Consider the following 27,168-nt stretch of genomic DNA (forward strand, 5'->3'; position numbering starts at 1 on the left):
TATTTTTGCCTTGAAAAATGAGATATTTTGAGCCTGTACCATTAAAAGCCCTCACTGCTATTCCCTCCATCTCCAACTGCCCTTCAGTGCTATTTTTCTTCCTGTCCATTACCTGAATCTATTGGCTTAGAAGACAGAGATGGACCTTTGTCAAGGCCATTCTCCTTGACAGTGATTAGAGGAAGAACATCACAACCAAACCAAGGGGTGGCTCTGCCTGTCTTGCTTCCAGTGGGGACTAAAGGCAATGAGGAGAGTTATCTAACACCTAAGGTTGTCCCATCTTGACTCATTAATATCAGAGGGAGCTCAGGCTCTAAAATGCTCCCAATTGGTGGCATGAGGGGATAAAAGGAAAGGTCAGCTTTCTTAGCCCTCTAGGCTCTCTTAATGGATCATACTTCGAACAGCCTACTGCTGTGACCTAGCAGGTCTTCAGACACCTGTGGGGATCAGAAAGGATTTGACTAGTTGAAGGCAGGGAAAAGACTAAGTGTTTTAGTGTCCCTCTTCATGGGTCATCTTTGGTTGCTTCCCACAGGATCTTGACCTTTTTTGTGTTCTCAAAGAATCACTTGGTGTAAGCAAGTCCCTGAGCTTCTATGCTCCATTTCAACCCCTTGCTGTGTAAACTGTGGGCAGTAGTGTAAATATTTCACAGTTGTTTGCTGAACTATGTTTGCTCTGAGCTCTGAGCATATACTTTGTACTACAAATGTCTTCCACCTGCCAATTTTTTTATCCCCAGTGCAGGCATGTATTTCTGAAATATCTTTTAACTCACTGGCTGCTAAAAAGGAGGAGAGGGGTTCTCTTCTATTAGATTTTTGTCTTGATATTATTTTAAAACTATAATCTGAGGATGAGGAATTACAGCTTTTATGGAATTATGTCACCCAGCTCAGCACCTCATCCTGAGATGTACTGGGACCACTGACTTGCTGGGAAGTTAATAGTTACTCAGCATCCTTTGGTGGCAGACAAAAGGATAAAAGAAGTAAAACAGTGTAGAACATATAAAATCAGCAGATGGGCTGAGAAAGCTTAAACTATTTTATATTCCCATAAGGGAAATAAAGATTTATGGGGAAGCCTTTCTTAAACGTTGTCTGAGAGATAATCATGATTTTAATAGTAAATTAAAATTTTAAAAACTTTGGGGAAGTGTGATTTATTTATTTGTTTTAATCTCATTGCAGAAATCTGGTACTTTTCCCTGGATCAGTAATTAATACATTTTTATTTTCTTTCTTAGTATTTGGGGCTTAATACACAAATGTGTGAAAATAAAACCAATGGAGCTGTAGAAAACATTTTAGATGAACTATGACAAGACGTAGTAAAGCCTGATGTGTATTTACTATGAAAATTCTCATTCCTACGGTTCCTTTGTTTTGCTTCCCTCTTGACCACGAGGTGTCACTCTGGTACCTCAGTACTGAAACCACTGCAGGGGGCAGGGAAGAGGAGAAAAAACTCTATCAGACTCTCCTGGCTCCATGAAAAATTGAAGGGTATTTATTTTCTGGTAGGCAGCCAGGCTGAAAATACTATCTGAATTGAAAGCCTTTCATGAAACATCTGGGCAGTTAAATTTTGCTAACTTCAAAGATGTCCAGTACCACACTGACATACTGATTTCTTTCTTTAGTGAAGAATCACTTAGGCTAATGCACAAAAGCCTCTGTAAAACTATTTCATGCTGAAATTAATGATCAGAACGACTATGCTTAATACAGCAAGTATCACAGAAGTGCCAGTCAATATAGTTAAACTACACCAGGCTCACAATCAATCTCGCAAATCCCTATCAGTTGTCCACAGTGACCAGTTTTGCAGTGGGTTTTTTGAAGTCTGCACACTTACTCTCTAGATTTCCCATTCTGTACTTAAGGTGTGTGTGCAAAATCGTGCCTCTATTTTGTTTTGCAGTCTTTCATTTTCCAAGTACCTTTCATAAGCTTGACTAGATTCTCTGCTGGTGGGGAAAAAAATGGTCAAGTTTATAGCAGTTGAGAATCTGTTCATCAATACTGACTTTAAATATAAGGTCTTGTTTTTATTTGTTGACATGGTGTTCTCTTAAATGAAAAAGCTTTTGGCTAAAAGCAGAACTATGTAAAATACTTTCCAGATTACTTGATCTGTTCTCAGAGGCATGGGATTATACAGTCACATGCTTGGTAAAATTCACCCCAGTGTTGGTGCCTGAAGCATTAGGATTTTTTTCCTCTCCTCTCACAATGTACAGTGATGTACAGATACATAACTAACAAATTTACACTAATAATTCTGTTCACTCAGCTGCTTGAGGCAAAGGCAGGTGCTAATGTGCAAATGTACATTGATAGTTATCCCTGGAAATGGAAAAATACACTAGTAATGTCCCAATTCTCATTCAAGTGCTTATAATATGGTCTAGGTAAAAGTGTCTTGTACACACAAAGAGCATAAATAAATGTAAATATACAACAGGTGTCCTCTCTTATGAGATGTGGCCCTGTCAAAGTACTTATTCTGGTAAGTGGGGAAAAATAATAATGCTGCTTCTTTATAATGGGGTGTTTTTCAGCAAGACAGATGTAAAATCACATGTAACATACCCATCTCCACAAGTAACGTCAATTCTAAGGACAGAGATTGAGCACAAAGGAAAAGAGAGTCTTTAGTAAAATCTGTCATTGGCTTAACTCAGAGAGTCACCATACATCATTCTTTAACTCATGAAAACCCTGCCAACGATCGACTGTATGATTTAGCTCTTACTGCTCATCTTTAAAACCCCAGACCATAAGCCAGGCTGTGCTCCTCTCCAACAAGAATGCTAACCCTCTCAAGTTCAGTGAACATGCTTTGCGCGCTCTGTTCGAGAGATGTGTTCTCTGTCGCGATATGTCACAATGCAGTGAACACCACACACAAACCCAGGTGCAGGGGAAGCACTAGCAGGTGGGAATGACCCTGTGTTTGGGAAGCTCAAGTCATCACAGCTTCTTACCGAAGGCCTACAGGAAAGAAATCTATGGAAGATGGGTTTGTTTTTTTTTTTCTTCTTAGGAAATGATTAGATGTATCCTATGTATCCTAACTAAATTAGAGTCCTCCGGCTGCTCCTGCCATGTACAGTAAAAACTAGGCTGGTCTCTTCAAAGCAGAAAAACTAGAGAAATAAAGTAGAGTTTAATTTGCCCTCATGTCAGTAAGAAGAATAAATACTGCAATTAAAAAAACATTTTATATAGGTGAGTAAATTGCTATGTATAATTTTCTCATGTAATGCATGTCACACAGTTTGAAAATACTTTCTTAGTTAAGAATAGCTCTGGCTTAGGAAAAGGCACGTTAATGGATAATAAAAAGCATTGCTTGTAAAGGTTTTAACTTCTTCAAGCTTTGAACAAACATCAACTGCTTTAATTAGCTCTCAACACCTCAATATTGTCATTTGAATTGAAATCGAGAGTATTCTCTGCATATATCTACTAGTTATTTTAAATAGAGAGAGTGTTCACAAAGCAAAAGATTCTGTTTTGTAATCTCTCTGCAACCAAGCAGCACTGAAAAATGTTTTTGTTTTGGTTCCATTGTTTGTTTCATTTAATTTCTTTAATACTTAGGAGAGGAGTAAATAGACTTAAAATCCATTTGGCATTTTGAAATCTGGAGAGTATCTCCCAGCTGACAAAGCCAACAGTCTCAGCAGGTGTGATTTAGAGAAGCCCCCTTAGTGTCTAGGAAAGATTTACATTAGCTGTGAATTTGGGCTTTGGTGTTTCTCGCACCATTTCTGCAATGACTTCATGTGAACATGGCTGTTTGCCTGGGGGAAGCTAAAGCAAAGTTGCATGCTCTGGGCCTTCTATTTGTAGACCACGCATGCCAATTTTCCTCCTAAAATGTGATTATTACATTTACAACACAAATCTGAGCTGAAACTTCAACAAAACTGGAAACTAAGCTGTTCAGTGTTACCTCCAGCAGAGAGCAAAATAAACACATCCCTGCAGCGTACTTTTCCATGGCCAGACTCAAATTTCACATTAAACAAATCTAGCAAGTGACAGGTCACAACACATGCCTTTAAAATACCAGGGAAAGGAAAGCTTCAGCAGCAACCACATAAACAAAACCAAACCCCAAAACTCTGAACAGCCTCAAAGCATGTTATTGGCATATTCAAGGCAGCTGTCAGTTCAGTGGCTAGCCCACCTTTGGCAATGGTTATTCTTCCAGTCATTCTTTGTGTTTGAATAGGGATTGTCTTGCTGTCTAGCTCTTAAGCTCTGTCCTGAAAGTATTCTGTTACTTCAAGTTTCTTAGGGAAAAAAAAACCAAAATAACAAAAAACCAAACCCAACACACCATTGCATTTCAATTCTGGCTTCCTAAAATTGAGGAGGAACACAGAATGAGGAATAAACTCACGGGCTTCCTTGCTTTACCAAAGGCATGATCAAATCAAAAGGTTATTCAGGGACGTGACATTACCATGAAGCAGCTGGCCTATGCTAGGTGATACATGCTTTTAGCCTATGACAAATCAGAGGTAATCCAAGTTTAGTTCTTACATAAAAAATATTAAAAAAACCCATAAAAATCAGCCTGGTCTAAGTAACTGAGCCTTCAGAAAGTTCCCTGACCAGCAGGAAAGTTTCTCACCATCTGCCCCTACAATTTCAAAGTGACAGGCTCACAGCATTTACCATGATTTTGACAGTGCTTGACTTTGCTGTTTTAACAAGTTGGCTTCCAAAGGAAAGCTTTTCCTGTTCAGTGAAATCTCTTAGAAGGGCCCAAAAAACCTTTCAACTATTGAGGAGTTAAAGGCAGCTTTTTAGATTTTACCCATGGGACTGCGGAACGAGAGCGTGGGACTCATTCAGAAGAGTTTCAGGCTATGGGAGTTACATGGAAGCCAGAGGAATCAGTCAGTGTCAGAAAGATTTGACATTAAAGTAAGTGAAGGTTTATTATTATTACTTTATTATAATTATTTTAATAGTTTCTGGCTATAAAATTATAAGCTATGTGATCTCTATCAGCCCCATAAGACTTTCTGACCAGTTACAAGAGCCAAACTGAGACATCAATACTGCAGGCTTAATGTCCTGTGACTACATGGGATTATCAGTGTCTCTCCTCTCATTTAAAAGGCTTCTTGTTTCATTTTAAAGTCTCTAGGCCTCACAGAGGGACTGGAAGGCAAAAAGCTCCACCATTATAGTAACCAACTGTACTGGAGGCATCTTCCCTACAGCAGATGAAATTATAGCAGGCGTGTACACCTAGACTACATACCAGATTGACAGAGCATCCCTGAGAGCTTCATCACACTGAAGAAAACATAAAGCTCCAGAGAGTCTCAGATGAACACATCCGAAATGTGAATTTCCCTAATAGTTTCTTCAAATGTTTAGTCACATGCATAGATTCCCTACAAGACCATAGGCTGTCTATGGGGAGATAGAGCACCAAAGGAAATGCTTCGCCAAGGAAGTGGTGAACTTGTCACCTCTACAACAGGTCACAGAACATCTATGAAGGATTTTCCTTTTATTGTGCAAAGGACAATAACACCGAAACACACTTTTCCCTCACAATTTGCTGTGTAATGGAACTAAAAAAAAAAAAGTTTATACGTGAATGATTTCAGGAAAACTTCGGTTGGAGACTGAAGGAGAAGTACCAGCACACAGAAAAGGATTAAACACCACTATTTCTTTCTTTTCTGGTCAGCAGATTTCTCTTACCTTTTGTCTTCAAGATCCTGTTTGAGGCTCTCCTTCAAGATCCAAGCTCCAAAAGTTACGTAGGGCTGTAGTAGATGACCCCTTACAAAAGAAGATGTCAAAGCTTATGAACTGATCTCCACTAAAAAATAAGCTTAAAAATATTTTTTTATGTAAACTATTTTATCTTGCACAATGAAAACAAGAAGATATTACTATTATTTCAGCAGAAAAAGATAGGAAGAAACAAGAATTAAAGAAATAAATCTACTCTCCTACTAGGATAAAACCCAGGGGAAGAGGAAGGGGAGGAGGAGAGGCTGCAAAGGCTTCTGGGGGTGGGAGGGCTATAAAACCCAAAGCAGCAGCAGAGTTGGCCAATTTGGAGCTTGTTGATGGCAGGGAGAAGCAGTACTCAGAGCTAAAGGAATCAAAAGGTAAACTGCTTCACACTTACCTGGCTTAAACTGATATTCTTCTTCTGTTGTGTAAAAAGTGTAAGCTAAAAAATGAGATCCCTCGCTTCCAAGTTCTATCAGAACCTGTCTTTCTTTACATGAAATCTTCCACCCCGTGACAAGTCAGTAGGTACATGCAGTTAGCAGTTTTAAGACCATGTTTGTTTAACCTGTATGTTTGCTCACAGGCTGAGCCAAGGGTTCCTTACAGCTTCCTCTGTCCTATTTTGGCATTCAAGACTTTGGTCTGCTAGAAACCTTCTCTTCCAGGTTTTACTGGGGTTGTCTTGGGCTAGTTTGTAACACTATAGGATGCCTCTTGCAAGGAAACAGTTGTAAGCTCCTGTTGTCTTTGGACTTCAGTCTCTGCTCCCTGCTGCTGTACTACATTATTGTGCTAAAGAAAGAGGTGTTTAATTAAGGAACTAGTAGTAAAACATCTAACAACTGTAGGGATGAGTTGTCATGTGGGATATCTTGACCATGAATCCTAGCTGATCATTAATAGCAGGGAAAATGCCTTGCTCAAAGTTAGAGGGTATTGCTGCTGTAACCTTGTACAATGATTCAGGACAAATAGGTGTGGGGCTTTCTGTGCAGCTGATGTACGTACAGTTACCTTCCACAGAGTACTTTTATCTACTACTTTTTCCCTATTCAGTGGGGTAATCCATCTACTTAAAACTGATATTATGGTGCTAAATTAATTAATCTTAGTAATATGCTTTTATAGCTCTGCCTCATCTACTACAGAAAAGTTAATGATTAGCCACTCCTATTGCCTGAATCAGGCTTTCAACAGCCAATTCAGCTCTTAATTTACCCATTTCAGATGTTGTAATGCATTTTTTGTCACATTTCTCTCCGCTCCTGGCAACCTTCAAAACCCTCAGCAGGTGGGTAAAATATCCCAAAACAGAGGAACTAAGCCTCATATTTAGGAGGGAAAGTGATGCTCTTTCACAACTAGCCACACAGCTATGTTCTAGCTAGCTATACAAAGGCAGACTTGATCTGAGACAGGTTTTAATATGTACAACTCTGCAGAAAGCAGAGTCAAAAAGAAGCCATCTGTGCAGCTGGCACATATCCAAAGGGAATGGTGTAAAGGTTGTCCTAATGCTCACCTGTGGTATTGCCTAATGGGCTGCTCCAGAGCTTTCCTGCAGCTGGAGGTCAGAGAGATGGGGCAAGAGGGAGGATTAGGAGCTATGTGTATGCAGGAGGCTTGCAAACACCCTTCTCAGCTAAGGTGAATGCAGGTGAATCCACTCATGGTGATGATTGTGCATGTCATAACAAGCCCTGGGTTCTGCTGGGGTTGCCTACCACCTACTCTTCAGCCTCCTCTAAATATTTTTTTCCTTCTTCCTCTTCCCCAGTCCAAAAAAGGCAGTGAAATGCGTACAGTATTTCCAAGGGCCCAGTCTGCAAAACAGGATGCCACTGGTGCAGGGCAAGGATGAAAGACATGACTCTCCCTGAAATTTAAATTCTCTGAATATCCTTTTAGGAAAAGCTGTAGTTTTTGTTAGTTACCTTAGTACCAATAGACTCAGTGTTTACTCTATTGACCAGTATAAGTGTTCTGCCTAAGATTTGGTTGGGTCTCTAGTAAAAAAAACTTGGCACTAAGCCTTACATAAAGTTAGTTCTCAGTTAGCTGAACCTGGGCATATCCCAGAAGGCATTTATGGTAGATCAAGCGATGCGCTGTGACTGCAATCCAGTATCAGCATGTCTGAGAGGAGTGTGTTGCCCCTTCTTTTCTTTCACAAGAAATAGCGAGGACTTGTCTGTATCTGATGGCTGTGACTGTGCCTTGTTCTGTCCTACCTGAAGTGCTGCACAAGCTCCCCATCACTAATGGCACTTGCACAAAACTGAGCTAAGTTTTCCCTTTACTCTGATCTGAGTATACCCACAGTCATCTTTAATCACACTTTATGCCCATGCTTTGCTACATAGCTTAAGAAAAGCTTAAGTTACAAGAGGGAAGAGGATGTATGGGGAGGAAAGAACCATTTCAATTTTAAAGGCAACAGTAGACAGAGCCTAAACTAAATATAAAGATACATCAACTTAAACTAAGGGCATGGAACCAAAAATATCAAAGGACAGTAACTCAGGGTGATGGTTGCAACTTCCTGTTTGAAGGGTCCTCAGCTGCTCTGGACAGAAGTGAGAAGCTCCCACTGCTGGGAGGATGCCATGTCCTACACTGTCTATCTGGAGCTGAGAATTGAACTGGTGTGAGGTGGCAGAAGTCAGCAGGTTTGAAGCCTCATTTTTAGGTGAAAAATTGCATTGTGAAAGCAGAGAGCTACAATAAAAAAAAGTACAAGACTGATCCACTAGCCAGCAAAGAACTCATCAGAGACCTATAAATACAACTTCGCACACTTTAATGTGTAAACCACTCAACAAAATAAATTATGCTACACTGGCGAAGTGGTAAAAGGCCTTAAGAAAATTGAAAAAGCTTATAATAATGAAAGATTATTCCCAGTGCAATAGAAGAAATGTATATCACACTATGTGACAGTACTTTATCAGCCTTGTGTGTGAAAACAAGCAAAGCAGGTAAGAAGCGAGACAAAGAGGGTGGGAGAAGTGGTAGCTGGACACAGTATTTACCTTGGCTCTCTACAGTCAGCAACAGGCTGATGGCTACACTTAAGGTAAGATATATGTCCCTACTATCACTGCTCATGTCAGAGTGATATTTTTTTTAAATATGCTACTGTGCAACTTCAGAACTGGAAACTGATTAACTTCTAACAGGCAAAAGGGCCTCCTAAAGAGCAAGGCAGCATAGGTGACTCTGGGGATCACAACACAAAGAGCTGACTCTAACAAGTGACTTAAGTACTTGGTTAGGGCAAAATGATTCAAGATACTTTAAAATCCCTGACAGATGCTGTATTCATGCCTTGTATTCTCATGTGATTTAGCATCATCCAGAACAATGACCAGCACTTGCTGTAGACCATGAGGCCAAATTTCATCATTAAGCGTGGGCAAGACTAGTCTATCTTACTCCCAGGAGCTGGTACCTGGGTCTGACCCTTGTACTCAAAGGGCTTTCTGTTTTGCAGTCTTTCTGTCTGTAGACACAATCACTTTATGGATCTGACCTCTCTTCTAAAATACTAATCCTTTGCACAGAACAATGCAGGAACACTATAATCTTCCAGGAATGATTTCCCTCCTCCCCCTTCACAGGCTGAGCCTGTTCTTGTCAACAGGTAAGTGATGAGCTCTTGAACTGACACTGGATAGAAGACCACCCTGTTCAAATACAAGGGACGCTGCCTGCAGCACAGGGAGAGAAAGAGCAGACTTGAGTATTTCTGCAGTGAAGTAGGAGTGTCCTTAATGAGGGTCACAGGAACCATTGCAAACAGATCACCAAAGGTCTGCTCAGCTCCAAATCCTACCTCTGACATGCTTTGGGTAAGCAAAGGTAAGCATAAAATGCTATTTGGTGGTACAGTCCCAACTTCCAGTGCCTTGGGCTTAAGTCCCTGAAGCAGAGGTGATGATCTTGTACTGGAGAGCTTTCCTCCCCAAAAGTTTCTTTTGGGAGCTGTGTGAGCTTCCAGCCAGTGTTCTCTGGCAAGAAGTTTTGCAGCTCAGCTAACACTGGTGTGGAGAGATGCTCTTGGTTGTGAACCTGCCATATGCTAGTTTCATTTGATGCCATTCAACTCCCATACTACATGAGTGCTTAGTTACTCCCTGATAGCCTTTCCTCCTTCCATGATTTTGGGTTTCTCCAATTCCCACCACCAACCCCTCCGTTCCAGGCTGAATGCAGCCCTTAATGTAATACAGACGCCTACTTTCTCAGCAGGCTAGAAGGACTAACTCTTCCTGAAAAGTCTTCTGGTTTCCTAGAGTATGCCATTCCCTACAAATGTGCAGATGACTCAACACAAATACAGTGGTTGTGCCAGCGTGCCGGCCCTATGACCAATTATAGCCTGTATCGAAGAATGAGGATGCTTACAAAATGGCAAGTGCCCGTATCAAATGGTTTTGACTTTATTAGTGCTTCACTCAAATGCTGCCAAGTCAGAAGATGACAGTGTAGCTGACGGCTGAAGGGACAAAGGGAAAATGTTGTGGCTGCATTTTTCTCCCTAGGTATTGCAATTAAGACCAAAAGGGAATTCAAAGAGATAATCTGTCTTAAGCTGATGGGTCCCTGAAAGACAATAGCAGTGGCTGAAACAGTGAAAGAACAAATTAGTTGGACCTGTAGCTTACACCTGACAGTCCACTGAAGAATTGTTTATGATTAGATGCGCACCCAAAGGAGAGAGATTAGGGGCAGGTCTTGATCACTTGCGTGACCCTGGCAAAACCACTTCTGTCTCAACTCTGCTACAAAAGAAGGATAACAATCCAGAGCCAAATATGGTACAGGTTTTTGGATGAACATGCAGGGCATGTAAGGTGTGCTAGAGCAGTTATGGACTCTTGTGGATGATGGACAACCTGCCAAGATGTGGCTTAGCAAATGGGCAATGATCCCATTAAGTGCATGTGGTGCAGTAGAGGCACACTGCAGTGCTGCATGTTAACCTGCAAAAAGTACAGGTGACTGACTTTTTTTATGCATGCTACCATCAGTGCCACTTGGATTTATTATTAGCATTGAAGCAGCAGCATTAGAGCATCATGAGAACTTCCAATAATGGAAGGTGATCAGCAAAATGGCATGCAAAGCACCCTATTAGCTCATTGCAAAGGAGCACATGGATAGGTGGGAAAAGCTTCCCCCTGCACTGTATCCTTCATCCCAACATTTTTTGGAGCACAGAGATCAGCAGTGCTGGATCAGATCAAGGATCCATCTGTCCTTTATGCTGTCTCTGACAGGGGCCAAAACCCGATGCCCAGAGAAACAAAGAACAGCATGACTAGTTAGTAATACCTCTCCTGAAAACTCCCAGCTACTTGTTTGACTCTGGGAATTGCTCAGTCAGGCATACTTTCTATGTATTTATTAACTCCCAGTAAACTTCTCATCCATGAACCTTTCCAGATTACCTGGGAACTTGTGCAAGCTCTTCACATCTCTAGAGTCACGTGGTGAGTTCTGCAGCTTGGCTGCTCTGCGTGGGCAGCCTGGCTGGCAAGGACTGAAAAACAGCTTAGAAGGAATGGAACTGCAATGGGCAGAACTGCTGGATGGCTCTTTAGTATCTGTGTACCCAGGTTTAAGGACACAAGCTTTTGAAGCCTGAGGGGAGAATGTAGTTCTAACTAAGAAGTAACCCCCCCAATCCAAGTCTCACCCTGTGTTAGTGAGCTGGGAGGGTGAGGAATGTCTCCTTGGTATCTTTTCCTAGAGAAAAACAAAAGCCATGGAGCTAGAAGAGAACAGCAAGGTCATCAAATGCTGTCCCTATAGTTGCAGTTCAGGCATTAAGTGCCTGCCTCTTACAGGTGCATGGCACGTGCTCCATGTACTGCTACTCAGTGCAGGACACAGAACCCTTCCTGGAGCCCTACAGCAAGCTCACACTATTGTAGTGTCTACCCAATGGGCAGCAGGAAAGATTGAAGGTGAATCATTTTATGGCTTGTAACAAATTCTGAGCCTCCTTGCCCCTCTGGTCAGCTATGCAGGAGCAATCAGTTCTATTAACAGTTAGGACAATTCTGCCCAGCAACCCCTGCACTGACCTTCAGTCCCCTCCTCACCTTCAGACATGCTGGAGAGGCCTGAGAAGAAGGGAAAGCAAGTTTTTAACTACCCAACAACCTTTTGATAATCACCCAATTATCTTTTGATGTGGTCATTTTTATTTCTTATTCCTCCTATCTCCTTAACAAATTTGCTTCCACAAAACAAACCTTGCTGTGACTACAGCAAACAAACAGACCCCCCCGTAGCAAATAAAAAAATCCTATTAAGTGCAGACACCAGTTTCTACAGCTCATTACCACTGTTCCTTTTCTAGCCTTGGAAACCTGAGGCGGGAAAGGCTGTGCAGCTGTGGGAACTGCAGTCCTCCACTGACTGCAGCACCTGCCAGAGATGTACTCTGTCTTGCCAGCCAGAAATCATGCAGTGTACCCAGACTTTCCTGCCCTTGGCCAGCCAAAAGGAAGGGGGAACAAAGCTGGGGAGGACCTGCCTGAGGGGGGCAGGGAAAGCTCTGTGTACCCCTCAGACAGCTATGAAATAGAGGCAAATCTTAATCTCTGAAGATGAGTAGTAAGTGTGTGAGTACTTACACTTGATTGAGGTTGTTTTACAGTGCTGTCGAATGTCTTACAGACTGCAGAACTAGTGACACTTGATCACATCCCCTGCAAGCCAATGCAGCTCTTCCCATGGACTCTGCTGTGCAGGAATGGGGAGGATTCACAGAGCTTCCCTGGCCTCGCGGAGTCCCTTGGGGGCTCCTTAGAAACCCCCTTTCTTTATGCTGCTTCTGGGGAAAAGGCATCATCATCTAACAAACTTTTATCACATGATAAGATGTTAATTATTTAAAAATTAACCCCAGACACTCTACAATTGAAAATGTAGATGTGATATAATCAGCACAGGGATCCACAAAACTTTGCAAGCAGGCTGTAAGTCTAATTGAGGACCCAGGAGAGAAATCTAAAGAAATTTCTTTGTAATATATGTAGTGCACAACTAATATTTGTAATAGCTGGGAGGCAGGGGCAATCACATTGGATCATCCAGTCAGAATGACCAGTCTATATTTAATGCCTAAGATGCAAATTTAATCATATACTCTTAAACTGCTGCTAATTATAGGGTCTTTTTAACCTGTGAGGATAATTTGACTACTCAGCACTAATACCTGGAATGCCATGTAATCCTTATTATACAGCCATAACTTAAAAAAAAATTAATCCCCATGGGGAATAAAGAATCCTTTTTTTCAAATGTTAAAAGCAAGAAAATTTCTTAAGAAAATCCTCCTTGTGAAGTGTCATCACCTGGCCGCTTATCTAAAACTTCAGAGCAGCCAGAATGGGGTGGGGGGGGAAGAGACAGTCCTCCTGTTTGGCTGCTCAGACCTGTGCAATACACAGAGGTGGCACCCAGCTTGCTCATTTTATCTAGTGGTGAAGGCTGCTTTTCTTTAAAGCTGAAAACCAGAGCTGCTATGTACAGGGAATCTACCCTTTGCCAATTGAGCATCTTTAAATGGTACCTGAAATACTGGTGTCCATGCTGTTATGCAGCTGGTCCCTGTGTATTCTGTGACTTGGTCTCTGACTTTCTGAGTGTTTTTTGAAAGTTGTTGTTTATAATTTTTATCTTGAAATCCCTAAACAGGCCAATACCTGGCTGCCACAGAGCTTTGTTCTTCCACTATGTGTTGTCCTGCAAAGCAGACTGGCTGGAGATCCTTCATACATCGGGGTAAGGTCCTTGCTGCTCTGGAACATCCTTCAACTTGAGACAAAAATAGATATACCATGTCCAGCAGGTGGTACTGGGCTCCTCTGCAGGCCAAAGGAGAGGTTGTGGGATATCAGTGCTATAAGGGAAAGGACTTGAGATGAACCAGCAACATAATGTTTTCTTCCCCCTGTGGAGGGGGGATGCAGGACCTGCCTGATGAGAACACTTATTGCTGCAGAACAGCCCAGTGGGATGTTGTAGCTATATGGCCTGCTTACAGATGAAATAAAGGCTGAACAATTATAAAGGAGCCATTACAATTCTGGTGTCCCATGCTAACTCTTTCTCTGAATCACATCTTTATCTCAGTTTGACTTTCTCTAGAGCTGGGATACATTAGCATAATCAGTCTTGCATCCTCTGATGTTCAAATTTTCTTCTTAGTCTCCTGCAGCCTTGATCCAAAAGCTTTTCATATTTCTACTAGAAATCAAGATTTTTATGTAAGCAGCAGTGAGGGATTTAGTTTGCATGTATAAATATACAATAGTCTCACTAGTCCAGCTGCTAGTGCAAAATGAATCCATGACACGGGTTATATTCCCTTAGCTAAAGGCATACGTTAACTGACAATGAATTATCCTATTGTAGAGCCTGCAGGATGGGGATTATTGCTGCTAACACACTGTCTTATCCTGCATGCAGTACGTAGAGCAAACTTCTGTTAGCAGATTTGGAACACAGGCAAGCAATAATGCGTAAATTCATTAGGTGGCACCTCAAAGCCTGAAGTGTGTGTGGGGTATCACATCCATTTCCATAGGAATTTTGCCTGCAGGAGGAGGAGGCTCATGCAAATGCTGTCAGATCATTTTAACAGACCAAAAATCTAAGGGGATTCAGAAGTGGCAAGCAGCCACCTTAAAGACACCTCACTGCATAGCACATACCTTGGATTCCAACCCAGAGTATATAAATGCTGGCCTATCCAGTGACAAGAGTATAAAGACATCTAGAGAAAAAAGGGACAGAATAGGGACAAAACTGTAGTTTCATCTAACAAAGCAAGTATCTTCACCAGACCGTAATCTTGAAAGTCTGGAAGAACTGAAATATTTCACCATCCTGGAGTTTAAGTACCAAAATTAATCCTATTTAGTAATTAGATCTTTAGATAAACCTCTTTGTACAGAAGATGTAAGACTTGGCCCTCAGAGCAGGATTTCCAAGATGCCTTCAGCTGGCCTCCCAGTTCCTGTTACTGGAACATGGAAAAAAACCTCCCTAATTTTACAATCAAACACTTTTAGGTGTAAGTTATTCTTGAGGGATATCTGTGGGTAAGTTGCTGAAGAACTAGGGCAATAAAGCACTGTGCTGCTCTTGCCTTACTTGCTCTGGTACAATCCTGCTTTTAGAGCTCAGAAGGGATGTCCAGATTAGTCTCTTCTACTAGGCAACCCTTCTTAATGTACCCACTATTTAGTACTATCTAGCTTACCTTTGCACACTTTGAGGCCTGATCTGACTAAAAGACAGCAATGGGCAGGTCTTCAGTGAATGAAATTAATGAGTTGTGGCTGAAGTCTGGCCAATTCCATCTTGGAAAACACTTCTATTTCTGGCTTTGGTGTGCTATTTGTGGGTGGGAAGCCACAGAAACTGGTTTGTGTTGTGATGTAGAGGAATTTGCTCGCAGAAATTCTGTCTTAAAGAACAAATAGAAAAACACTGTTGCTAAGAAATAAGCTGACTGAGGCTCCCCAGAAACAAAGGACATTCAACTTCTTCTAAATTGTCATAATATTTAAAAAAGAATGCCCTGAAGAACAACGCTTCTGATTTGCTCCTTCATTCCATGCTACTGGTTTTATCACAATTAATCAAGAAACATTTTTACATCTAATGTCACTGCTTTTTCTGTTGAGCTTATTACCTTTTTCTAATGGTAAGATCAAAGAAATAAAATTCTGCTTGCAAAAAAATAAGTCACTGTGATATGTAACATCCTCATAAATCAGCATGTTAAAAAAATGTATACTGCATGCTGAATGTGCTTATTTGCAATGTCCTTGGCATTGCTTAAGAGCTTTAAGAGAATCACAAACATGGCATTCTTTGCATGACATCTTGCAAAAATCCTCTGGAAAACACCAACTTTCTCCCTCTATCAATTAAACAGCCTATATTCAGGGAGGTAGTTGGTGGAAGTCCATTAACAGGTAATGAGAGATTCTGTGTAATGGTTTACAACTAAGGCAGTGAGAAAGCGGGGAAGACTGTGTACAAAAGTTTAGAGCATATTGAAAACCTTACAGACTTCCTGCTGTTTACCTGCATTTTTCTTCCCCATGGCTGTCATGACTAATTAGGTTCATGTCCCTTGGGTAATATCATGGTAATTAAATATCAGAAACCATGGGGAAAAGCAGCAAGAGATTTTTTTGCTACTATGCAGTTTAACAGTAAGTGACAAGCACCATCCTTCCACTGTCATATACAAATACTGTAGGGTTTCCTTGTGACATTCCCAACCATAAATCCTAATCTGCCACACAAGTATCAGTTCAGTAAAATTCAATGAATGATACCACAACTGAATGCTTGTAAGCAGCGCTAAAAAGGGTGAGTGACATCCAATGCAAAATTTAGGTAGCTTCTTCAAAGAGCTGGGAGACACTTTGTAACTAAACAGTTTTATTGACTTTTTTTTTTCAAAATAAAAAACACAAAATAACCACCAAGATTAAAGGCAATAGACAGCATTAACCAAATGAACCAGCCACTTGGTTATAGTAGCTGATAACTAGCACAACTGGATATTATTGCATATACCTCAGGTTCATTTATATACCCATTACAGTTTGGCAAGATTACAATCATACAGTAGCTTTGGTTGTGTAAAACCTAGTAGCAATACTTACTTAAAATGTGACTGGTTAACATTTTATGACAACAGGTATTTATCTCATCTTAGTCTCGATAGGTCTTCTCTCATTCATTCGTCTCCTCCACAATATACATTATCACTGACCAATAATTAAGGAGACATATTTGCAACCATCATTTATAGCCCTTCTTTATCACCGTATGGTGATAAATCTTATAGGAGTAGGAATCTGTCACTTGTTTTCCTTATAAAAGGTTGTAGAGCAGCATCTCTTTCCGTGCTGGGTGGCTTCGACTATCGTGTGGTAGCATCTGCAGAGAATTAGTCCATTCAGAACGCAAATATGTAGATGTGTATATGGCTTTCCGTCCAAAGCCTTTCCTGACCTACAGTACTGGGATTTGACTGTACTGCCTTGCCTTTGAATACAGAAAACAAAAACACAAACAGCTTTTCACATTAGTATGCTGAGCTGCCAGCACAAAACAATATTAACGAACATAATACACAATACTATCTCGGTTACAGAATTGTGCCTGAGACACTGTACAGGATTGCATGTGTATGTTCTACAGTCTATGTATTTTAGTTTTGGTCCTTTAAAAAATGCTCTCATCCTTATGTAATCTAGTGTAATACTGCAGCTTTAGAGTAGTGGTTGATAAAAAGTCATAAACACACAGGTTATTTGAGAACACTGGAGACATTTTTTTTTTCCTTGCACCACTTGTGCAGAATTCCTGCCTTTCTGCCATCATTTTGCCCCCAGGTGTCTGGGAATACCTACCTCCTGGGGAAATATACAATCTACTTAAAAATTATCTAACATTTTGAATTCTACCTGGGAAAAGCTATAACACAATTTGGATCAAATTGAAGTGATCTTGTGGGTGAAGACCTTTCTTCATTTACAAAATGCTGTAACACTAGATAACTCCTACTTGGTTTTGCAGCCCTTTCATTTGCTTGCATTGAAGCAAAAAGGAATTCGGCATGAGGAATGGCTGCATGGTTAAGATCCTGCAGAACAAGGTAACTGCCATGCAGTATTTCAAATGCAAGCAGTGTAACTGCTTTTTGTATTCAGATCCATACTTGTATAAGGATATAAATTAATAAGCCCTTCTAAATGATTTTAGAAATATTCTCTTTGATCTAGACATATAAAACCTCTGAATACTTGGAATCACTAGATTTCACATGGCCCACATAGTCATAATTATTTGCACTTACATGGCAAATATTAGAAATACATTTGCCTGCAGTTGAACAGGTAATTATACTGCCTATTATTCAGCTGAGCAAAGATCAAGCACTCTATATCTTGCAGTTATTGGATCTTATTCTAACCCTTTACTTTAGAAAAGGGAAATAACCATCTAAATATATTACCAGTGCACAGTACTTAGTTTAAAAAAGACAACCTATACTAGGCAACTAGATTTTTTCCTAAGATGACTTTTTATGAGATACTCTAAAAGCGGTCTCTTATGACTGAAGATTGTCTATTTCACTGTACTCGCATAGTAAAAATAGTTAAAATCTAATTACAAAGCTGCTACATGGTTATTTTGTGGTCTGTAAAATAAAACAGTATCCAGAATTTTATCTGAACAAAATACACCAGACAGTATAAAAATATTTCCCAATTGGAGATTGAAACATTAATGCTGGATTTTTTTTTTGTATAAAAAGAAATGTAATAATGGTAGACATTTACCTGCTTACTAGCCAAAAATATACATATGACTTCAAGGAGCTGTTCCAGGCTCACTTTCAGTGAGCTTGTGCTTTTGACCCTAGCAATAATAAATGCACACATGGAACAAAGGTTCCTGAAAACCTGAACTACATCTTATTTCTAACAATAAGACTAATTTCTGACACTGGCTATGGATTACCACTTATTTGCTTTGTTCAGGCAACTACAGCAGAGGAATTCCAGAAGCACCACTTCCGCTTTGAATGATGTTTATTCAGTGCCACATCTTCCTTTTCTCTTTCTTTTTTAACTCGCTGGTAGTGATCTTCTTCCTTTAAATACCACACAGGCGGCCAGCGATGCCTCTCAAAATATTCTTGATTATCTGATTAAAAAGAAACAATCAAAAAGCCCCCATACAAGCCAATGAGATACACAAATCCCAGAAAAGTCTGCAAAAAGCTATGCCGCTAATCGTTTATCCAGTCTCTGTGTTAGCTGGCTTATTGGGGATTCCCCCTGTTTCCTCCTATGCTTTACTTACAGGGTAAAAAGACTTTGAAAGTGGTTGCACTCAAGAGGCCTTAGTCCAGCAAAGAGTGTAAAAACACAAGCCCTTTACAGAGTGTATTTTTCATTGTGGAGCCTGAAAATAGCTCTGTTCCTTTTAGCATCACTAAAATAGGCATAGAACATAATGATTGCCCAGGAATTAGGGTAATGATTATGACCTTTCTTTACAAATAAGACAAATTTGTGAATGCTGCTCAAGATAGCTCAGAGATTCAGTCTCATGGCTTAGCTATCTGAGCTCATCTTTGTCTTCATATTTAATCAACTGGGTGGGGAGAAAGAAGGGGAAACCTCATGAAAACTGGGGAGGAAAGTTGCCCATACCTGAAGATTTAGCTTTGATTTCCTTGCGGAATTTGGAGCAAACACTGTTGTAATTGGTGCAGATGTAGTGCAAGCACCAAGCTGCCAGCTGGTTAGCGTTGTGAAACTGTAAAGAAAAACAAAGAGCTTATTCCATTTGCTGAGGTTATCATTCATTTTGCAGCCCCAATTAACAACTAAAGCTAGAACGGTCCCAGCAGATTGTATCTGGCAGCACTCTCCTAAGCATACAGGGTAGCTTTTGAAGTTGAAGTGGCCTCTAGATGCCCTAGACCTTGTCGCACAATTCTGCTGGAACAACCAGAGCCCCAAAAGGCTCATGAATAGGTGCTTAGCATGCACAGCATCTGGCAAACTGCATTCGGTCCCACACAGGATCTGAACCCAAGGCATGCTGGACCTCAGTTGTCTAGTATGATTGTACCAGTCATATATCCCTATCAGTTACTGCAAACCCTGCTCTGAAGTAACTCCCTGGAAAACTATGTTCGCTGACAGAAATCAAGCATTACTGAAAGCTCAATACAGAATCTTGCATAAGCTTCCTGCGTTTGTAAAGAAGCACAGCTATAACACAAGTCAGATTGTACAGCATGTGTATCTATTTTGGCATTCTGACTGTCTACTGTGATCTTCTCAGGTTATAAACACATCATATTGATGTACGTACTGGGTACAGAGGGTATCCTAACAGTAGTTAAACACATTACTTCTGTCTTCAACCAGGCAAAAAAAAAGAAAAGTTAAAAGTACCCTTCATGAAACCAAAATTAAGTGAAGCGAGCTGCCTTTTCCTGGAAGGTGTTCAGTCCTGGTTTTGCAACAGCATTAAGGTGTTGCAAGAGAGGCACTTGAAAGCAGCTGCAGGAAGTCTTGCATGGTGGCTAGCTTGTGCTGAATTTCAGTGCTACTTAAATGCCAGACTTGAAGCCAAGCTGCAGCCAGACTCATCATTAGTGTGAAATCAAGAATAATAAAATTTAAAAATTATTTTAGCTTGTATTACTGTATCTGTGAAACTGATGTAGCCCTCCTTTTGGAAAACAAGAGGTGTGCAGTTTAACTGTGAGCTGAGGGCTCTCTCTTTTCATGGTTTCCGGGACTCAAGAAACAGTGAAACGTGTTTGAACATAAAGTAGTAGGATTTGCACTCACTCTGAACTATCAGATGACTGGCTCTGAGTAGCCAGTCTAAGCATCAAGTCTAAGAATACAAAAAATGTTGCCTTTGCAATACAGGTCTAAATATATCTACAAGAACTGAATTGAAAGGAACCCAGGAATCATTCACCATTACAAAGCTGAACACCTTCATTACATTGCATTTCATGTTACTGAAGCATGACCATGAGAACGTGGAGCCTGGAAGGTCCAGAATCAAGAGAAACTAAAATATATATTTGAAAGACAGCTCCTCCGAGATTACTTAAATAGATGTTTCACCTTTGAACTAATGTAAAAACCTCCTTTAAAATAGAAGATAAAACTAAGTTTTATTGTCAGTCAGTCTCAGAACTGCAGACTTTGAGCCACTTAGAAGCAATGCTCAAAACCAGTAAGGTGCTAAAAGCAAGTCCTGCAGTTGGTCAAAATATCTTTAAAAACAGTGCACACTGACCTGTGCCAATTCCAAATAGGAGAGTACTTCCCCATCTATTGCAATGCCGCTCATGGAGGCTTTTGTCAGCTCTTGTACTGCATGCTGTTCTGTTAGAGGAGAAAACTCATCACTCATATGGGAAACGGTCACATTTCAAGGTCAGATCATCCATGAGTACCAAAGAACCAAGAAGGTGTGTTCTCCCTCCTCCTACTGTTAACTCTAGCATTATGCAAGTGTCCATTCACCCAGATATTCTGAGCCACTTCAGATTTGGGTCAAGTCAAATTCTGGCCTTTAGAGTTGTGGCTGGAGATTCTGCATCACAGGCATAAACTGTCTTGCTCCAGTGGAGCACAATCCATATGAGGATTTGCCCCTTTGCCTCAACCCAAACTATTTATTTCTGGTTTCACACACAATTCTTATCTCTTTCTTACAGCAAGTGAGCCTGCAATTAATAACCACTTATGGAAGGACAAAGTTCAGCAGCCACTAGTCTCTTTCTGGCAGAATGGATGGGTGCGATATTCAATATAATTCAGAAATATGGATCAGCCATCTCCTTTGGGTAATACAAAAGCAATAGCCAAGTTTTTAGGCAACAGTGCACTTGCCATTGCACTGTGGATTTATTAATGATTATACCAACAGCACTGATAGAGAAAAGTTCGCTTCAGGTCCTCTTCAGATTCACAGATTAGTCATTCCTAAGGATCCAGATGAAGGCTGACCAGTTCCCCCAAAATTCACTACAGTTCAAGAGTCTCGTTAACCCTTTCCTAGAACAATTTTCTAGCATCTTAGAGGTTTGAATGTTTTTTGGGAAATGTTGTCAGCTGATTTGATTCTACTGGGTTCAGTTGTTGGCAGTAGCCTTTGGACTCAAAAAATTATTTCACCAAGAATTAAATGGAATGAAATATTCTTAATACTATATGTATGTTTATGCTGCAACTACTTAAAAATAACCAAGACTTCAGTTAAAATGTACATATAAAATCAGATAGTAATGATTTGGTCTGTCAGAATCAGTGAAGACAAGGTACACAGTCCTGATGCACAATTGAAGGAGAGCTAGGATTTAGTATATGATTAAATTTTGCCTAAATGTTGTCCTGTAAATACATGTAGCTTTGTTTCATTTGTCTCTGAGTTTTGGCCTTGGCCATGTCTTCAGAACAATGCCAAGGTACATACTTAGAGAGAAACAAATTAATATGGATTTAATTTTAAAACTAAGTAGTATCCTATCCTGTAATTTATCTCTAAATCTGTGATAGAAAATGAGGGTTGAATCTCCAGGTGTGTACCAAAATATCAAATTCCTATCTAGGCAGTGAAAAGAGATCCAGACAGCATTTCTAAAAAACTTTATCATCTAGATCAGTTTTCAGTTAGCTCAGTTACTCTCTTTGAGTAGAAATGTATAATGGAGCACTTCATTCATTACGTAATGGAAAGCCTGGGGTCCACCCTGTTTTCAGGTAAATTAACAACAACAGAATGGATATTATAAAACACAGATGTTACATCAATGCTAAAAAGAAGGTTTACTCTTTCTGTTTTTAAAGCACAGAATACTTCAATGTTCTGAGCTGGTTTAGCACAAAACTAAAGTAGACAAGAGAAAGGCAAATACATTTTTCTAAGTGAAAATATTAATTTGTATTACAATATCCCTTTCAGAAAAAAAATATATTTATTTTCCCTGACACTTGAGAAAATCCTGTGCATTCCAAAACCATTAAAACACGTTTCAGCCATTGCAGAAGATACTGCATTAGGCAAGGCCACAAATTCTTACCTGCTAGTGCCACCAGGTGAGGAAGGCAAAACCTATTTGCCAATGCGATTAACTCAAGTGTGTCCAGTTCCTGACTGGAGGACAGTTGCTTGGTATACAAGTAATCTAAAACTGCTTGCATGGAAGTCTTGTTTATGTTGGGAAGAACTACCTGGAAAAGATATTTAGAAAAGAATCTAATAATGAAGGAATTTTCATATAGAGGCCATATTTTACTTCTGCCAGTTTGCTGGACTGTCTCTCTTTTCAAGTAATTTTAGAAATGCAGGGAAAACATTTTTCAAAACAGAAATTTCCCATTAAAGTTCAAGAAGCTGCCAACAGGTAAGCATACCTCTGGAATCAGATCCTTTGCCAGTTTATGTACAAGCAACTCTACCGAGTTACTGGAATTGGATCCACACCAAACAGTGAATCTGTTCAATGCTTTCTAGCCTGTGAACGGACAGCTTTGTGGGATACATAAAGCCCCTGAGCACTTCCCACACCAAGCCTCTCTTGGTAGACTTGAGGAATGCAATCTATCTGCTCCTGGCAAGGGATATTCTAGGGATTCTGAGAAGAACACAAACCAAAGGCTAACAAAAAACCCACCCATCTCAGTCGGTTTATAAATAGCCAAATTATCCAAGTAAAGGATGGTTGGGAAGGGACTGAGAACTGAAGAAATGAGGCAAAGAAAATGTAAACCATTTCTGCCACACACGTGTAATTAAGTGTAACCACCGTGTAATGAAACTACTAAACACTAGGACAAAAGCTATCTAATTTCTTGCCAGCACAACCCTAACTGCATTTCACTGCAGAGGCCTAAAAGAAGAGGAAGGAGAGTTAGAAAGCCTCACTGTAACCTATCACTGTAGCATCTCAACTACAGTTTGCACGCAAGATCACTCCTCCATAGAACAGGGTAAAACTGATTCTTGTGGGGCTCAAGGTTGCAGCAGGTAAGCCTGCTTCCAATACCCAAGCTAGCTGATCCCATTCATCAGCATAACTCAAAGATGCTGGCACTGAAGAATGCACTGTCGTATTCTGAAGAACTTGCAGAAAAATAATGGCAGAGCAGAAAAATAATAATAAAATTATGATGAAGAATTAAATGTACATGCAACTTAATCTGCTTGGAAGCAGCACATACTTCCTGCTAGAAGGGGGTTAATCGTTGTCGCGTAGTTGGTTGTTAACCTTTGGGGGCTTGGGAATTTTTCTTTCAGCCCTGCCTGGATGGGTGGGATTCAAACCCAGATGTGCTGGTGCTAAAGCATGAACCTCTTATGCATATCAGCCACTCTGGGAAGCAGCTCAGTTCTCCAAGTAAGAGGAGCTAGTTGTGAAACTCATTTGTTATTAATATATTTTTGTTAGTGGAGAGAACAGAAAATTCAGTGAATGAGTTTATAAAATGTTGTGTCCCAAATACAGAAAAAGTAATAAGTAAAAAGTAGATGGCTTTGTTTTTTGTAAACCAAAGGAAACCATTCAGTTCATATCTACCTATATTTTAAAACTTCCAAAAGCATTACTGAATGCTTTAAACTCTACAAAATGGAAGCTAAATATTTTAAATTGAAAAGATGAGCTAAGGCTGTTAGGTTAATGATTAAAAATAGGCTGGTAGAAAATAAATGTATATTCTTCATTGCCAAATGTCACTTACTAGAATCAAACTATGTATTTTTAATGAACCACTTGTCGAGCATGCCTCTGGGAAAGGAATTATGTTTACAGCTGTATTAGAAGCAGCAAGAAAAATCTAAGTAGAACACAATCTTCCAGAATATTAAACATAAAAACCCTGAACTCTTCATATGAAGAACACCCATAAGTATGGAAAGGAACAAGAAAATCAAAAGAAAAATCAAAACCTGGGTATGGATAAGACACAAGAAAAAAATAGTAGGAGAGAGTTTAGAATTTGATAAACAGACCATGAAGGCACCTGAAAATACAACGCTTCTGCTGCAAAATCTTAATTCAAAGCATTGAGATCTTTTACACTGTACTTTATACCTGCTTTACTCAAGAGGACAAGCTGATGCACTAGAGAACCTGAGCTTAGTTTCTACTAAAGTACTGTGGAGCCAGCCCCGTTTTCTAATTTAACGCTCCCAAGTTCTTTAACCCTTTCTTCACTTTAATTCCTTCCTCAATGCCCCTGCTCCAAGTATTCTTTGTAATGCTTCTAATTGAATAAATATGTATTTGCACAACTTCAAAAGTTATTTTAAAGAAATTTGCAAATCCATATTTAATCCCCCCCCATTTAATATTTTAAAGGATTTCAGGTTTAAACACACACTCCAGCATTGGAGGAAGTCTCATGCATTGCAGAAAATATGTTACCCTCCTAGGCATCCTAATTTAATGCCTTAAGAAGAAAAGCATCCCAGGTCTGCAAGGGAAGAATAAAGAATCATTACAGGGATTATTGCAACCCTTCAAATAGATACAAAATAATGCTTCCATCACCCTAAATCCATCAGACATTATAGCAAGACGGACAAAAATGGACAAATACCTCACTGTTTGAGCTTTCAATAAATGATCCTCCAAACATAGCAGACATCCATTCACAGCTACAGATCAGCAGTGGCTTGTGGGCATTTATGGTTCCATCATCCAATTTAAATGTCACATCTGCCATGGGAACAAAGCAACAGGCATGCTGCAAGTCTGCATTTAAAGTGAATCTGTACCTCGAGAATGTGTGTTTCACTTGCACATCGTTAACCAAGGACATCAGTCACTTCCCACGACCCCCACCCCAAAGATAACTCTAATGATTTATATAGTTAAATAAAAAGCCTCACTTAAAAGGGAGACATTGGATGTTCAACACTTTGGAAAATTCGGTCACTTATTTAAAAGCTGGCATGTAGGTCTTAAGGAATTAAACTGCAGAATCCCAGGTTGGGACAGTTGGCCCTGAGTAACACTGTAATTTTGAGCTCATCCATCCTCTCAGAACAACGTAAGCTGTCACAGTTTTTGAAGTCTGTGAAGCAACAGTAACATGAAAGTGAAAAGAATTGTGCTTTTCCTGTTAAAGCATGTATTTACTCACCAGAAAATGTCCCTTTGCAAAGGCACTCTTTTATCCGATTAGCTTTTCTAACATGAAATGCTTTCGTAATTTCTTGATTCATGAAGGCTTCTTTATTCATAATATTCTCCACCATCATTCGCAAATCAAATACTTCCAAGATTTCAGCAATCTGAGCTAGTCTTGTGAGATCTTTTTCATTTTCATCCAGTTGCCCTGTGTATAAAAACTGCAAAACAGTTTTAAAAGGTCCGGCCTGCACAGATGAATCCATTTTTACCACAGTTACAGGACACGTCCTATTTGAGACAGGATTCACTTGCATTTCCTTATGCACACTAATAAACCCCTTACCCCAGGATGACAGAGATCTTGCTGCAGAATTTGTTTCACCAGGTTCAGGTTCTAGCATGTTTAAAGAGTCAGTACTTTCTGGTGGGGGAATTTTAACATCAGCAGATTTTAAGGATGCCTCATTGCTGTCACCATTTGTCTCAAGGTGACTTGTCAGAACATCCTTATTTGTATTTTCTTTATTACACTGTGTTTCATCCAAGTCTGGACTTTCCTCACATTCCATTAAGAAAAGGTCATAAAACTTTGAAGAGGAGGTAGCTAGGTAAATCTTGTGAGCAAAAATGTAGTCCTGGTCCTGGAGAACAAACATAACATCTGCACAAAGAGGGCTGTCCAATAAATATCCAGCTTCATTCATGCTCGGTACGGGACACTCAGGAATTTTGATAACTGGAGGAGGGGCTTTTGGAGGTAGGAATGGAGCCTGAAGCAAAGGTTTTTGGACCTTCTTCAAATGAGATTTCCAGAACTGCAGGTGTCTTCTGGAGATCAGGGCAGCTCTAATTGCATTGTCAAACACGTCTTTAATCCCAAACTGGTCAAATACACTGGTTTCATAGTATGGTATCCCAAGTTCCTTGGCAACCTCTCTGCCTCTTTCTGGTGGCAAAATGTCTCCTCTTTTTATGGGCCTAGGGTTAAACAAAAAATAAACCTTCTCACATACAACGATCATCACAAAGTTACTCCAGAAAGCATGGAATTTTACAAAATGTCTCAGCACCAATTCTGAGATAACTATCATTCAAATGAAACAAAATATAAAATTAAGCCCCACAAAGCCCTTTGGAAACCTACAGCCATCACTCCAGAGAGTTTTAGAATAGCACATGCTTGTAATTTTGTTTAAGTTTGGTGGTGTCTTTGCAATGTTACTAAAAATATGTAGAAATCATTTGCACAAAATGGAGCAAGCCTCCTCTCTGTTAAAGGGAAATTTACAGCAGAAAAAGTTGATAGGATGCTTGAGAACTTTCATTATTTAAAAAACCTCCTAACATCCCTTTCTACTCAGATATTCTGTCAGTATCTTTCTTCATTTAAGACTCAGATGGAAATTCTCATGACATAGAAATGTCACAAATATAGCTAAATGTGAAATGAGAAATATTTCATAGGATCATAGACTGGTTTGGGTTGGAAGGGACCTTAAAGCCCATCTAGTTCCAACCCCCCTGCCATGGGCAGGGACACCCTCCACTAGACCAGGCTGCCCAAAGCCCCATCCAACCTGGCCTTGAACACTTCCAGGGAAGGGGCATCCACAACCTCTCTGGGCAACCTGTGCCAGTGCC

At 40.1% G+C, this 27,168-nt stretch overlaps 1 protein-coding gene across 13 annotated transcripts in view; it reads right to left on the minus strand.

Moving 5' to 3' along the window:
• The window catches only part of RHOBTB1 (Rho related BTB domain containing 1), a 140,383-nt gene that overhangs the window by 67,816 nt on the left and 45,399 nt on the right, over positions 1-27,168 (minus strand). For 5 of the 13 annotated variants that reach the window (XM_054832589.1, XM_054832584.1, XM_054832586.1 and 2 more), the window contains 6 exons: positions 25,538-26,505; positions 24,992-25,110; positions 22,471-22,621; positions 20,682-20,770; positions 19,064-19,169; positions 16,255-18,551 (listed from right to left, as the gene is read on the minus strand). In XM_054832589.1, the coding sequence (XP_054688564.1) occupies positions 18,382-18,551; positions 19,064-19,169; positions 20,682-20,770; positions 22,471-22,621; positions 24,992-25,110; positions 25,538-26,505 (1,603 nt within the window). In that variant the 3' untranslated portion in view covers positions 16,255-18,381. Of the gene's footprint in view, positions 1-5,750; positions 5,832-15,075; positions 15,283-16,254; positions 18,552-19,063; positions 19,170-20,681; positions 20,771-22,470; positions 22,622-24,991; positions 25,111-25,537; positions 26,506-27,168 lie in introns of those variants that run through there. The other 8 variants (XR_008577941.1, XR_008577940.1, XR_008577942.1 and 5 more) reach the window with 6 other exon arrangements.

Source organism: Grus americana, chromosome 7 (assembly GCF_028858705.1).
Source record: "Grus americana isolate bGruAme1 chromosome 7, bGruAme1.mat, whole genome shotgun sequence".
NCBI lineage: Eukaryota > Metazoa > Chordata > Aves > Gruiformes > Gruidae > Grus > Grus americana.